The 15855-nt window shown below is 41.1% G+C and overlaps 1 protein-coding gene across 4 annotated transcripts in view; it reads left to right on the top strand.

Moving 5' to 3' along the window:
• The first annotated feature begins 1693 nt into the window (after positions 1-1693).
• Positions 1694-15855, top strand: part of LOC112257472 (protein strawberry notch homolog 1-like) — a 32131-nt gene continuing 17969 nt past the window's right edge. Inside the window, exons 1-9 of one of the 4 annotated variants that reach the window (XM_042326630.1) lie at positions 1694-1959; positions 3442-3558; positions 5532-5618; positions 5954-6190; positions 6412-6550; positions 7030-7068; positions 7360-7457; positions 7617-7707; positions 7905-8065. In XM_042326630.1, coding sequence (XP_042182564.1) covers positions 3442-3558; positions 5532-5618; positions 5954-6190; positions 6412-6550; positions 7030-7068; positions 7360-7457; positions 7617-7707; positions 7905-8065 — 969 coding nt within the window. In that variant the 5' untranslated portion in view covers positions 1694-1959. Of the gene's footprint in view, positions 2076-3441; positions 3559-5531; positions 5619-5953; positions 6191-6411; positions 6551-7029; positions 7069-7359; positions 7458-7616; positions 7708-7904; positions 8066-15855 lie in introns of all 4 variants that reach the window. The other 3 variants (XM_042326629.1, XM_042326628.1, XM_042326631.1) reach the window with 3 other exon arrangements.

Below are 15855 nucleotides of genomic sequence, written 5' to 3'. Positions count from 1 at the left end.
TTATTATCATCAATCATCATTAAAAAATTCAAAAGAGCGTTAAACCAAGGCCGTATACATTTTAAAGGGTTAAGAAATTATGTTATGATAAACTGTAAGGTCTCCTCATCAGGAGACCTATGTGTGTGTGTTAAAACCTGTTTTGAGTGTTGTGACCTTCAGACACAATCAGAAGGCGTCGACATTCAGACTCCTCCTGTCTGGATCCCACTATGGTTATCTGGTTTTATGAGAACACAAGGCTGCCACAGACCTGATGAAAATAGCCACCTGTCTGAAGATGCTTACACTCGTTCACCTTGTCATGACCCTATCTATACTTGTGATGAAAGGTCAAGTTTCGGTTAAACCCACTTCTGAGTTTTTACTTGCTGGTAAGATGGTTCCTGGTGTCAGTGGGAGGTTAGATTTATTAAATGTTGTTGCCAGGGAAAGTTACGTAAGGGGGATTTGGGAGGCTATATGAGTTACAGGATGTCTTAGACATTTTGCAGAACTTGGGGAGAAAATATCATATACTGTTATACTGTACTCTTTACCAACTTCTACCTACAAATGATATTACTAAAGGAGTATTTTTTAATACGTATACAAAGAGTCTGTGTTTCCTTTCCATTACTTATGTATGTTTGATATTTATGTAACCCTGATCATTTGTTGAAAAAAATCATTATTTTACAGAATCTGAATATTTTGACTAAACTGTGTAAAGGCTCTTTCTCAATTAAATTAAATTAAATTTTAGGGCTTTATTGGCATAGGAAATATATGTTTACATTGACAAAGCAAGTGAAATGGATCATAAACAATAGTGAAGTAAACAAAAATGTACAGTAAACATTACACTTAAAAAAGTTCAAGAAGAATATTCATTTCAAATGACATATTATGTATATTATGGTGTTTGTTCTACACTGGTTGCCCTTTAATTGTGGCAACAGGTCACAAATCTTGCTGCTGTGATTGCACACTGTGGTATTTCACCCAATAGATATGGGATTTTATCTAACTTTGATTTGATTTCGATTTTTTTGTGTGTCTGTGTAATCTGAGGGAAATATGTGTCTCTATTATGGTCATACATTTGGCAGGAGGTTAGGAAGTGCAGCTCAGTTTCCACCTCATTTTGTGGGCAGTGTGCACATAGCCTGTCTTCTCTTGAGAGCCATGACTGTACATAGTCAAATTCATATTCATATCGCTCTCTTGCGCTCTGTAGTTTTGTTTTCAGGTGTGTCATGTTTTGTTTGTGGCTTTTATGTTTTGTTTTCATGTTTTGTTTGTAAGCAAACTTTTCAGACTGCCCTTTTCAAAATCTTTTACATAATTTTTTACTTAAAAGGTATTAGATTTAATGATTGGGTAAAATATTATTTTATTATGAATCATATAGATTTATCTGTTTATTATTGCTGCTAGTAAGAGCATGAATTGAAAAGCCTGAGGGGTCCCCATCTGAGTCTGGTTCCTCTCAAGGTTTGTACTTTCCAGGGAGATTGTCCTTGCTTTGTGCTGCTGCTTTGGGATCTCTCTCTCTCTCTCATGATTTGAAATCATGACACACAGACCTCTAATAAAGATCGGCTAACGTTTTCATCAAATCATATATATATATATTTGACCTTACCAACATGGGCGTTCCAAATTACATATGTTGCAAAATGTGTGCCAGACGTCACTTCCTCCAAAGACACGTGGTTACGTGACACGGTTTTAGCGCTCGGTTTCTGGACTGTGAGGTTTAAAAAATTATGCTTGAAATGCCAACATTATTTTCTTTATCGATTGAGGATCGCCAACGGACGCCCCGCGGCCATTTGGAAATACTTTTTTGTCGACGGAGCAGAAAGAATTCTCGACTGAAAATTCCAGCGCTCGGGTTAAACGTCACGTGACCAACCCGCAACTGGCTGCTTGGTAAAGATGGCGGAAGGTGGTTAGAAAACAGGAGCGAAGAGGGTAATATCCCGGTTAAGGCAGCGATTAACGGAACGCCCGTTCACTGATATGTGAGTGTTGTTACCAGGCACAAATGTCTGAAAATGGTTGAGGATTTCCCGAGGATCACAGTAAAAGTGAGGCTGTGACGTGTTGCTTTCGTGAAATTGAATTTTGGTGTCCTCTTTCAATTCATGGCAGTTACCTTTAGCGTCTAACTTACTGTACAGTAGCTAGCTATCTTTAGTAACTGTGACTGAACATAACACAAAACATATTAGTTTGATATTAGCTAACTAGGGTAACTTGAGCTAACTCACTTTGGGTAGCTAAATACTCTTGTAACATTACTAGTAGCAGCTAGCGAACTGTTCATTGTTATTGTAGATACATTAGCTATGGCTAATAATGCTAGCGACTGCGTTATATGGGGTTATATTTTAGTAACGTTACATTGATTTGCTGAGTGTAGTTAAATTCATAGGGGTTAGCCAGCTAACTAGGTTATCCAGCAAGCTAGCTAACTGCCAAGCTAACGTTAGTTGTGTTGCATGCAAACAAACGTTTCCCACAGAAACTGTTGCATAACGATGTTTGTTGATACGGTAGTATACATTATGTGGACAGTTACTATAACGTTAACTGTTATTAATGATCAATTTAGTTGGAAGCATGCTAACTAGTTAAATAACTGTAGTTAGCTAATATTGCCACACAGTGAGTACGAATATTGTAATGCTGTTTACTTTTTTTAGAGGGTGTGTGGTTTCCTAGCTGGCCTATTCATAATTTGACTGTCTTTGCCTAATAAGCTGTTTAGAACACGTTGTTCGATTTGACATTAGCGAGCAACCACGTCACACCAGGAAGTTGAGTCTAGGGAGTTGGTCAGTGCAAACACGTGCCGGGGTCTGAGTCACTTTGTAACCAGGCAAGTTCTCAAGATCATACTCCTGGATCTACACATTGCATTTAAGTGTGTACACACAGAATATTATTGCGGTCTTTTTATTATGGCATTTTTTTTAATGACCAACAAACATCTACAGCAACAACCAACACTGTACTTTATTGGTGCACAGCTAGTCACTAGGTAGCCGAGTGAGGTTCTCTGGTCTGATGGTTTTATTAACTGTTAGATAAATAAGGTTTACACAGTCAGTGATCACACCCCTGCCACATGGTGCTGTGCATTAGATGGTCCTAATGTCTGTTGCTAATCTGTTGCTAATTATTTATGAAAATTGTTGATTGAAAACTCCCAACCTTTATTCGGTGTGGTTTGAATTATTTTCTTTGCGCTATAATGCTTCTATTTCCCTGTGTGAAATAGTGTGGTGTAGCAGGGTGTGCTACAGATAGTAAACTGTTAAATCCAAGGTGTCAGAGAGCCCAATTTACAAAAGTCTTAACTAAAGATGGTTGTTTTGGTTAGATCACTAGCAGGGATAGAGAGGCCTTGCCCTACCCGGATGTCACTCACCAGTTTGTTGCTGTTTGCAGATGATGGATCCTGGACAGGATTTGCTCCTAGCAGCCCTGAGCGAGAGCGGCATCTGCCCTAACGACCTGTTTGACTTTGACCCTCAGGATGCTGCAATGCCCTCTCCCACCCAACAGGTAGGTGAAACTGAGGGAGGCATCTCCCCAGTAGTCCAAAGTGTCTTTTAGCAAGAGCCGTGACGGTCATTGATCAGCCAAATGACCACTGGCACCGTTATAACCATTTGACTAGCTTATTTTATTTTCATCCATCTTCATTCATAACTGTTGGTTACACAGTAATTGTGCCACTTCTAGTTCTTCTGAATGAAAAGCACTATATAGTAGAGGTCGACCGATTTAATCGGAATGGCCGATTTAATTAGGGCCGATTTCAAGTTTTCATAACAATCGAAATCGGTATTTTTGGGCGCCAATTTCCAATTTAATTTTTAATTTTTATACCTTTTATTTAACTAGGCAAGTCAGTTAAGAACACATTCTTATTTTCAATGACTGTCTAGGAACTGTGGGTTAACTGCCTTGTTCAGGGGCAGAACGACAGATTTTCACCTTGTCCAACGCTCTAACCATTGCACTCCACAAGTAGCCTGCCTGTTACGCGAATTCAGTAGAAGCCAAGGTAAATTGCTAGCTAGCATTAAACTTATCTTATAAAAAACAATCAATCACAATCACTAGTTATAACTACTAATCCAGTTTACCAGGTAATATTAACCAGGTGAAATTGTGTCATTTCTCTTGTGTTCATTGCACGCAGAGTCAGGGTATATGCAACAGTTTGGGCTACCTGTCTCATTGCGAACTAATTTGCCAGAATTTTACGTAATTATGACATGCATTGAAGGTTGTGCAATGTAACAAGAATATTTAGACTTCGGGATGCCACCCGTTAGATAAAATACCGAATGGTTCCATATTTCTCTGAAATAATAAACACTTTGTTTTCGTAATGATGATAGTTTCCGGATTCGATCATATTAATGACCAAAGGCTTGTATTTCTGTGTGTCATTATGTTATAATTAAGTCTGACTGAGCAGCAGCAGTCCCGTAATCATTCATTCAAACAGCACTTTCGTGCGTTTTGCCACCAGCCCTTCGCAAGCGCAGCGCTGTTTATGACTTCAAGCCTATCAGCCTAATGGCTGGTGTAACCAATGTGAAATGGCTAGCTAGTTAGCTGGGTGTGCGCTATTACTGTTTCAAACGTCACTCGCTTTTAGATTTGGAGTAGTTATTCCCCTTGCGCTGTAAGGGCCACGGCTTTTGTGGAGCGATGGGTAATGATGCTTCGAGTGTGGCTGTTGTCGATGTGTTCGAGCCCAGGTAGGGGCGAGGAGGGGCCGGAAGCTTTACTGTTACACTGGCAATACTATAGTGCCTATAAGAACATCCAATAGTCAAAGGTATATGAGATAATATAGTATTTATAGGACTAACTACAACCGAAAACCTCTTACCTTGGAATATTGAAGTCTCATGTTAAAAGGAACCACCAACTTTCATATGTTCTCATGTTCTGAGCAAGGAACTTAAACATGAGCTTTTTTACATGGCACACATTCTTACATGGCACACATTCTTACATGGCACACATTCTTACATGGCACACATTCTTACATGGCACACATTCTTACATGACACACATTCTTACATGGCACACATTTTTACATGGCACATGTTACTTTCTCCTCCAATACTTTGTTTTTGCATTATTTAAACCAAATTGAACATGTTTCATTATTTATTTGAGGCTAAATTGATTTTATTGATGTTTTATATTAAGTTAAAATAAGTGTTAATTCAGTATTGTTGTAATTGTCATTATTACAAATAAAAAAAATCAACCAATTAATCAGTATCGGCTTTTCTGGTCCTCCAATAATCGGTATTGGTATCGCCGTTGAAAAATCATAACCGGTCGACCTCTACTATATAGTTATCTCAATAGGTTATAGTGGCCTCCTCCCAGCATCTCAGTAGTATCTTTTCCTCTGATCTGCATGAATACATAACTAAAGGACAGCCTGGGCGCTGCTTTAATGTGTAGTGTTCTCTGGTGCTGATGTGAGTTTTGTTTCTTTCCAGTCCATCTCCATCAGTGCCCTGGGTCTTGACTCAGGGATGGAGCCAACGGGAGTCACAGCTCCACCCAATCCTACAGGCACAATCAGGGTAGGAACTCTATTCAACTAAATATTGTTTACAGTTTGCTGTTACTAAGAAACCTATTCAGTCAACTGGTAACCAGGGTTTTGAAATGGAGAAGCCAGCCACTGCCTAAACTTGCCCAGCAGGTTTGCTTTCCGTTTGAGAATGTTTTCACATGTTTGTTCCTATTTAAAAAGGACCCAGAATATTTGTGTGTGGTCAAATAGTTTTTAATTGATGGTCTATTTGCAATTAGTGTAATGACTCTAATTGTCTAGTGTTGTACTGTAGTATTGTTTCTGTGTGGTAACATCTCACCCTCTTCCCCGGTCTCTTTACTCTGCTCACTGGTCCACCAGCACAAACCTCAACCCTCAACCACCACATTTGTCTTAAATCAACTGAATCAGTTGCCATCGCTGGGAACAATCGTTGTGACTAAGCCCTCAACTGGAGGCACGGCCAGACATACCATCACAGTCACCAAGGTAGTCCATACCACCCCCTCAGCCCTGCGGGGGTCCACTTCCACACTCACCTCCTCCACGGCTCTCCCCTCCGCAGTCTCCACAGTGGTTTCTTCCAGTCTAGAGCAGGTCAGTGGAGGAAATGCTTTTGCCCTTGGACAAAAATGCTGATGAAAATGAAAAATATACAAATGTATGTGTGTGCTCTCTGATTTGGTAGAGTTCATGAGGTCTGAGAGGTTCTTCACTTCCTCTTGCACATTTTTTGTTGTTGTTAAATGTAGGGACTACTGAACTTTAGATATAGAGCCTTCCGTGTTATAACATATATCTTTCCCCCTGTGTGTCAGATCCAGCTGAAGGACCTGTTGAGGACAGGCAGTCTGAAGGGCAGCACCATGAAGGGTAGTAGTCTGGTGGAACTCATGAGGCTCAAGCCGCCTCACGACATCGCCCAGCCGGTCGCCACAGCAATAGCCACAGGCGCCAGTGAGTCACAGTACTAATTGAACCGTGACTGCGTTCCAATGGCTCCAAAAATGGCTTTTCTTTTCCCAGCCTTTTGCTTTTTGAGAAAACAAGAACACTTGATGTCTCTACCATATGGGTCTCGCCTATTCTATACCATTTTCTAAGATCAGAGGTGACCTTGTCAAGGGATGGAATCTTTTGAAGGGCTGAAACTGCTCTTATTTAAAGGTATAGATATTTCAGTTAGAAGAAGCGGTCGAGAATGATGTCATGTAGCCATAGACATTTTCTGCCCATGTTATTTTGAGGACCAGTGTTCAATCCATTCATGCCATTCCCATGTCTATCTATTTTGCTCTTTTAAGTTTAGTTTGGAGAAGGCTGACCAGGATGTAACAGCCATGTCAAAACCCTTCACCGTACAGAGTATTAACTTAACTCACAGGATCATTAATGTGTACCAAACATGTCTATGTTCAATGCTCTCATTCTGGCAGAGATAATACTGGTCTCGACAAAGATGATGCATAAATCAGGTATGGACAAGATGATCAGGAATCCTCTCAGAAACTAGTGTTGTGTATCACAGGATGGGAAAGGGTTGTTGTAAAAGGGTCCAGTTTTCACACCTGTATGGCACTTCCACAGTTCACGCCCACTTTATTTAAGGTTGGTTTACACTTGGGAAGCAGTGAAGTGACTTAAGAAGTGACCCTGGGCTGTTCAGTTCAAGTGAATCATGCCTAAGTGTGAATGTCTTTGTTTATAATGGACTTGGTCAGTTGTCTGTTTTTACACTAATGATTCCTCTCTTTCTGTTCTCACAGCGGAACTGAACAACGGGATAAAAGAGGTGTCGGGTAAAGACTCCGCTCGGGTCTGGGTGAACGACGACGTGAAAGTGCGGAGCTTCTCACCTACACTAGTGAGTTTGTGGCATCGTCCAATCACTGACTCTTAACCAAAAGGCAGAGGTCGTGGTAGTCCTAATAAAATCTCTACCCGTTCCCCATGTTGAATGACAGAACCTGAGTTTCTTTGAAATACTTCAGTCCGCTTTATAATCAGTGATATGTTTTTATAGAAACTCCCAGGAATGGAGGAGGAGGCTGAGGAAGAGGAGGATGAAGAGTTGGGTCATGCTGAGACATACGCTGAGTACATGCCCATGAAATGTAGGCTTTAATCTGAGTACTCCCAACTATTTAGTGTTCTTTCACCTTTACTGAAGCTATTGACTGATGAAAGATAGGTGGAGCCCATGCAGAGGTTCACACTGAGTCACTTTGTTTTTGGGGAGCAGAGGAGTTGATTCAAAATGAAGGTTTCATTGATCAGTTGGTTGACTGACTGATCATGTTGCTTGTTCCAGTGCGGATCGGGCTGCGTCACCCAGACCCGGTTGTGGAGACAAGCTCCCTGTCCAGTGTGAATCCTCCCAACGTGTGGTACAGAATGTCCATACCGGAGGAGACCATCGACCGTGGCTGGCTGTCTGCTCTGCAGCTGGAGGCCATCACATACGCTGCCCAGGTAAAGATCCTACACCTTTACACTACTGCTCACCTGGCCAGATATAGACCCTACTACAGCTTGGCACTACTTTATGATCACCTGGCCAGATATAGACCCTATTACAGCTTGGCAATACTTTATGATCACCTGGCCAGATATAGACCCTACTACAGCTTGGCACAACTTTATGTTCACCTGGCCAGATATACAGACCTGCCAACGTGCACGCATTTTGCGTACCAACAAGGTAATTCTCTGTCCAGGTACGATATCCGAGTAAAAAAATTAAGCAGAAATGAATAGGTCCTGATTTAAAAATAAAAAAAGTATAACATTTTAATAAAAAATATATAGAGTAAATCTAACATCCCGATTCTCGAGCTGCAACACAGACATGTACAGAGTTTGTCAACGGACATGGAGATGAGTACATCATTATTGGACGTAGCTACCCCGTGTTTGCCCTTCCTGTTTGTTGTGATGCAGAGTTTTCTGACTGTCAGCTGTACGTAAATCTGATAGACTGTAACTGTAATTATGATCCACGTCACAAAAAGCATTACAAAAGTATAATAAAAGAATACATCTTGGCATTAAATGGAGTGTGGAGTTTAGAAGACTGTGTAACTAAGAATGAATGAGTGTCCGGTATTCGCTAAAGAGGCAGTTCTTCTAAAATACCTTGGCACTAGATTTGAGATTTTATCAATATCTAAAATCATGTATGCGCTGCAAAGAAATACAATAGGATTTTACATAGGCTGAAACAGCAGACTCTTCTAGCGAACAGCGTTCAGATTCCCTTTGCGGTAGCCTACTGAACTTTGTGTAGCCAGTTTGCGGTCTGTATCGATGCGATCATTTGTTTTTTGTTTTCAAAATTATTTAGCTTATAGTTTTAATTAGGAAACGTGTCTAAAAAGCAAATATATTTTTTAACCTTTATTTAACTAGACAAGTCAGTTAAGAACAAATTCTTATTTACAATGACGGCCTAGGCCTAGGAACAGTGGGATAACTGCCTTGTTCAGGGGCTGAACCACAGATTTTTACCTTGTCAGCTCGGGGATTCTATCTAGCAACCTTTCGGTTACTAGTCCAACACTCTAACCACTAGGTTACCTGCCACCCCAATACTTGTGAGCTGGCCCTAGTGATTGGCCCTGTTTGAGAGGTGACAAGCGTTCCTCTACTGTAGAGACTAAACTTGGGGGCATGTGCTAAGAAAAACATTTTATTTATATATATATTTATTTATATATATTTATATAAATAAAATAATTATACTGTACATGTAATGGAATAAACATACAGACAATCTGTGCTAATTCCACAAAACATATTTATTTTGGATGTTCTGTACTTATCAGTATGAATTTTGTAAATACCTTTTCAGAAGACTGAACTGAACCAGGTGTGAGCCATAATGTTTGTCTAAGCACGTGCTCTTGAAAAACAAGTAAGTGTAGGTTCCATGCAATAACAAAATGAGCAGCTAATTTGGCAAATCATTGTTACTGCAGCCAGTCAGTAAAGCGATGTCACACTATGAGAGTGAGGAGACTGAGAGAAACAGACAGAGCAGCAACAGTAGCCCCAACCACAAAAAAGCAGAGTACACGCGCCTCAGACCTTCCTTCCTCGATACCAGGAGAAGTGGTCATGCTTGACGCAATCCAAGCTACCATATCATGCTTTTTGTACTTTGTGCAAGTATGATGTTGACATCAATCATCAAGGAAGCTCAGGTAAGGGCTTTCATGTAAGGATGCTAAATGATTTGATCCTAAGATATATTGCATAATATTACTATTGCCTTTAAGTGACCCATACAGTGGGGCAAAAAAGTATTTAGTCAGCCACCAATTGTGCAAGTTCTCCCACTTAAAAAGATGAGGCCTGTAATTTTCATCATAGGCACACTTCAACTATGACAGACAATGAGAAAAAAAATCCTGAAAATCACATTGTAGGATTTTTAATTCATTTATTTGCAAATTATGGTGGAAAATAAGAATTTGGTCAATAACAAAAGTTTATCTCTATTTTATTATATACCCTTTGTTGGCAATGACAGAGGTCAAACGTTTTCTGTAAGTCTTCACAAGGTTTTCACACACTGTTGCTGTTATTTTGGCCCATTCCTCCATGCAGATCTCCTCTAGAGCAGTGATGTTTTGGGGCTGTTGCTGGGCAACACGGACTTTCAACCCTCTCCAAAGATTTTCTATGGGGTTGAGATCTGGAGACTGGCTAGGCCACTCCAGGACCTTGAAATGCTTATTACGAAGCCACTCCTTCGTTGCCCGGGCGGTGTGTTTGGGATCATTGTCATGCTGAAAGACCCAGCCACATTTAATCTTCAATGCCCTTGCTGATGGAAGGAGGTTTTCACTCAAAATCTCACGATACATGGCCCCATTCATTCTTTCCTTTACACGGATCAGTCGTCCTGGTCCCTTTGCAGAAGAACAGCCCCAAAGCATGATGTTTCCACCCTCATGCTTCACAGTAGGTATGGTGTTCTTTGGATGCAACTCAGCATTCTTTGTCCTCCAAACACGACGAGTTGAGTTTTTACCAAAAAGTTCTATTTTGGTTTCATCTGACCATATGACATTCTCCCAATCTTTTTCTGGATCATCCAAATGCTCTCTAGCAAACTTCAGACAGGCCTGCACATGTACTGGCTTAAGCAGGGGGACACGTCTGGCACTGCAGGATTTGAGTCCCTGGTGGCGTAGTGTGTTACTAATGGTAGGCTTTGTTACTTTGGTCCCAGCTCTCTGCAGGTCATTCACTAGGTCCCCCAGTGTGGTTCTGGTATTTTTGCTCACCGTTCTTGTGATCATTTTGACCCCACGGGTTGAGATCTTGCGTGGAGCCCCAGATCGAGGGAGATTATCAGTGGTCTTGTATGTTTTCCATTTCCTAATAATTGCTCCCACAGTTGATTTCTTCAAACCAAGCTGCTTACCTATTGCAGATTGTCTTCCCAGCCTGGTGCAGGTCTACAATTTTGTTTCTGGTGTCCTTTGACAGCTCTTTGGTCTTGGCCATAGTGGAGTTTGTCTCTTTTTTTTAATACTGATAACAAGTTCAAACAGGTGCCATTAATACAGGTAACGAGTGGAGGACAGAGGAGCCTCTTAAAGAAGAAGTTACAGGTCTGCGAGAGCCAGAAATCTTCTTTGTTTGTAGGTGACCAAATACTTATTTTCCACCATAATTTGCAAATAATGTCATTAAAAATCCTACAATGTGATTTCCTGGATTTTTTTCCTTCTCATTTTGTCTGTCATAGTTGAAGTGTACCTATGATGAAAATTACAGGCCTCTCTCATCTTTTACGTGGGAGAACTTGCACAATTGGTGGCTGACTAAATACTTTTTTGCCCCACTGCATATTACTTCATGACTTGAATAAATGGATCATGAACATTTGAAAAGAATACTATGGCCATGTTACCCCCCCCAATTTATTGTACAATGTGGTTGCTCTTTCAACTTTTAGATTGTAAAAGTCATGTGGATGGGAAAAAGCATCAGAAGCTACTCGCAGCTACAGCATCAACCCCAGCTATAACAACCTTTTTCCACCAAGCCAGTGATCTGAAACCCATCCGGGCTGAAACCCTCTTTACTACATACACTGCCTTTCAAAAGTTTGGGGTCACCTAGAAATGTCCTTGTTTTTGAAAGAAAATCACTTTTTTTGCGCATTAAAATAACATAAAATTGATCGGAAATACAATGTAGACATTGTTAATGTTGTAAATGACTTTTGTTGCTGGAAATGGCAGGTTTTTAATGGAATATCTACATTTATCAGCAACCATCACTCCTGCGTTCCAATGGCACGTTGTGTTAGCTAATCCAAGTTTAGCATTTTAAAAGGCTAATTGATCATTAGAAAACCCTTTTGCAATTATGGTAGCACAGCTGAAAACTGCTGTTCTGATTAAAGAAGCAATAAAACTGTCCTTTAGACTAGTTGAATATCAAATTTTATTTGTCACATACACATGGTTAGCAGATGTTAATGCGAGTGTCGCGAAATGCTCATGCTATCTGGAGCGTTAGCATTTGTGGGTTTGATTACTGGCTCAAAATGGCCAGAAACAAAGACCTTTCTTCTGAAACTTGTCAGTCTATTCTTGTTCTGAGAAATGAAGGCTATTCCATGCGAAAAATTGCCAAGAAACTGAAGATCTCGTACAACGCTGTGTACTACTCCCTTCACAGAACAGCGCAAACTGTCTAACCAGAATAGAAAGAGAAGTGGGAGGCCCTGGTACCCAACTGAGCAAGAGGACAAGTACATTAGTGTCTAGTTTGAGAAACGGACGCCTCACAAGTCCTCAACTGGCAGCCTCATTAAATAGTACCCGCAAAACACCAGTCTGAACATCAACAGTGGTGCCATCCCGGTGCCTCCGGGATGCTGGCCTTCTAGGCCGAGTTGCCACGAAAAAGCCATATCTCAGACAGGCCAATAAAAATATTTATGATGGACAAAAGAACAGACACTGGACAGAGGAGTGGCTAGCACAGTCACCGGATCTCAACCCTATTGAGCTGTTGTGGGAGCAGCTTGACCGTATGGTACGTAAGAAGTGCCCATCAATCCAACTTGTGGGAGGTGCTTCAGGAAGTACGGGTGAAATCTCTTCAGATTACCTTAACAAATTGAATACTAGAATGCCAAAGGTCTGCAAGGCTGTAATTGTTGCAAATGGACAATTTTTTTTTGACGAAGGCAAAGTTTGAAGGACACTTATTTCAATTAATAATCATTATTTATAACCTTATCAACGTCTTGACTATATTTCCTATTCATTTTGCAACTAATTTCATGTATGTTTTCATGGAAAACAAGGACATTTCTAAGTGACCCCAAACTTTTGAACGGTAGTATATATTGTTGAACACAACCTGCCATTGGCTGTGGCAGACCATGCAGGGCCACTTTTTCAAAAGATGTTTCCCGACAGTGTGGCTGTGCCAGGATGAAGACTGCAAACATAATCAAAACACTGGCCCTTGATGATGAGCAAGGAATCACAGAACCGATGAAGAGGTGTCCTTTCAGCCTGGCTACCGATGGCAGTACTGACATGGAGGATGTCAAAATGTATCCGATTGTATTACGGTTCTTCAGTGCAAGTATCAGCATGGTAGTAGTGTTATTGCTTAAGCTATGTGAATCGAGACAGTCTACAGGAAGAGCTGTATTTGACATAATTGACACTGAAATGAAGAAGAACATTCCGTGGTCCAATTGTGAGTTTTGCAGCAGATAAGGCTGTTGTCATGCAAGGTCTGGGAAAAGAGTTGGCAGCATTTCTGAAGACCCGAAATGAAAATGAGGACTTGGTTGGTTGTGCCTGCCATTTGATACACATAGCTGCAGAGAAGTTGTCGAGGCAGCTCAGTGTTAATACTGAAGACTTTCTCGTAACCATCTTTTTCTATCTCGACAAGAGTAGCAAGAGAAAGGCTTCTCTGCGTGACCTACAGATCCTGTAGGACACTGATGTCAGGAAGATTTTGAAGCTGGTATCTACAAGGTGGTTATCCCTTGGCCAGTGTATCAACCGCCTTCTGCAGCAATGGGATCCTCTCACAGTGTTCTTTGCCAATGAGGTATTGGGAAAGAAGACCACTGTGCCCCCAAGCTCCACCACAACAGCTACATCTTCCTCCTCGTCCTCACTTGAGCCCTCTGCTAGGCAGCCCAAGTGTTTTTCCTCCTCCTCCACCATCACCACATTGCCAATACCCCCGCCTGGCTCCTCTGGGAGCAAAGTCACGCTATCCCCCACCAAATGTGGGCCTACTGACAAAACCTTCGACCTGACTCAGTATCTGTTCAAGCAAAGGGATATTGGGGGCAAAACAAAAGGCAAAAAAGAAAGGGAAGGACCAAAATATCTTAAATTTCTCACAGAACCGGTATCAAAATCTATGCATACTTTTTAGAGTCATACCAATTGTTGGTATGATTCTACAATGAGAGGAGCCGTGCATTCAAATTTTACTGTCAACTTTCGAGATGCAACTGCTGAAACTAATTTTATCCTTCTGCAAGTCAGACACTGTCAATACCATGATGGCAGAAACGAGTAGTGGTGTCAAGCCTAAACTCTACCTGGAGAGCGACAACCAGCTTCCTGACAAGGAGCTGTCCATTGACCAGGACATCCGCAACTACATAGGAAGCCAAGGCAAGCTGGATCTGAAGACCTTCTATGCAGATGTCTACTGCAGAAGAAAATACGTTTCTGACGACATGTTGCTGAAATTTCCATTTGGAGATGTGCTCCTCCAGCATGCAGAGGTCGCTAACATTGCCAACAGGCAGACTGCCAAGTTCTCATCCCTCAACCTTTTCATGGCACGCTTTCCCTGCATTATTCCTGAGGGAGCCTCTGTTGAGCTGGTGGAAGATGAGTTTAGACTCTATCAGGCAACAACTTTGAGCAGAGTCTGGTCAACATGTGCACGCTTCAGGCCTGGAGAGAAATCAGCACAATGAAAAGGGGGGGCAGCCTGGTCTACTCCCACCTTTTGGCTGTGATGCTGGGGTTTTGGTCATATTCCACTGCAATGACGACTGAAAAATTTGTATTCAGTCTCATTCCAAGAACAAAACCCAGTACAGAGCCTCCCTCGGTACAGACTTGCTGAGTGCCCTCGTTACCAAGGTTTCAATGATTGCCAGAGGAACTGTTTGCCACAGAGAAGTTTACACTGAAGCCCTGCTGCGTAAGGCAAATCTGTCTAGGAAATTATTTCCTTAACATTTGAAGGTCTCCAGAAGATTTGTTCTCACCCACTTTCCTATCATAGCTTTTTAAACATGTTATCCATAATAATAAAAATGGATACTGACGCTATGCTTCAAACTAGAGGTCGACCGATTTTATGATTTTTCAACGCTGATACCGATTATTGGAGGGCCAAAAAAAGCCGGTACCGATTAATCGGAAGGTTTTTTTGTAATAATGACAATTACAACAATACTGAATGAACACTTATTTTAACTTAATGTAATGCATAAAATAAATGTAGGCTCAAGTAAATAATGAAACATTTAATTTGGTTTAAATAATGCAAAAACAAAGTGTTGGAGAAAGAAGTAAAAGTGCAATATGTGCCATGTAAAAAAAAAAAAAAAAGCTAACGTTTCAGTTCCTTGCTCAGAACATGAGAACATATGAAAGCTGGTGGTTCCTTTTAACATGAGTCTTCAATATTGCCAGATAAGAAGTTTTAGGTTGTAGTTATTATAGGACTATTTCTCTCTATACGATTTGTATTTCATATACCTTTGACTATTGGATGTTCTTATAGGCACTTTAGTATTGCCAGTGTAAAAGTATAGCTTTCTCCTCGCTCAAACCAGGAACACATCGACAACAGCCCCCCTCGAAGCATAGTTACCCATCGCTCCACAAAAGCCACGGCCCTTGCAGAGCAAGGGGAACAACTACATCCAAGTCTCAGAGCGAGTGACGTTTGAAACGCTATTAGTGCGCACCCCGCTAACTAGCTAGCCATTTCACATCGGTTACACCAGCCTAATCTCGGGAGTTGATAGGCTTCAAGTCATAAATAGCTCAATGCTTGAAGCACAGCGACGAGCTGCTGGAAAAACGCACGAAAGTGCTGTTTGAATGAATGCTTACAAGCCTGCTGCTGCCTACCACCGCTCAGTCAGACTGATATATCAAATCATAGACTTAATTATAACATAACACACAGAAATACTAGCCTTAGGTCATTAATATGGTCGAATCCGGAAA

The sequence above is a fragment of the Oncorhynchus tshawytscha genome, linkage group LG09, assembly GCF_018296145.1.
Source record: "Oncorhynchus tshawytscha isolate Ot180627B linkage group LG09, Otsh_v2.0, whole genome shotgun sequence".
Lineage (NCBI taxonomy): Eukaryota > Metazoa > Chordata > Actinopteri > Salmoniformes > Salmonidae > Oncorhynchus > Oncorhynchus tshawytscha.
Note: the sequence above shows the minus strand (reverse complement) of the source record. Positions and strands in the feature narration are given on the sequence as shown.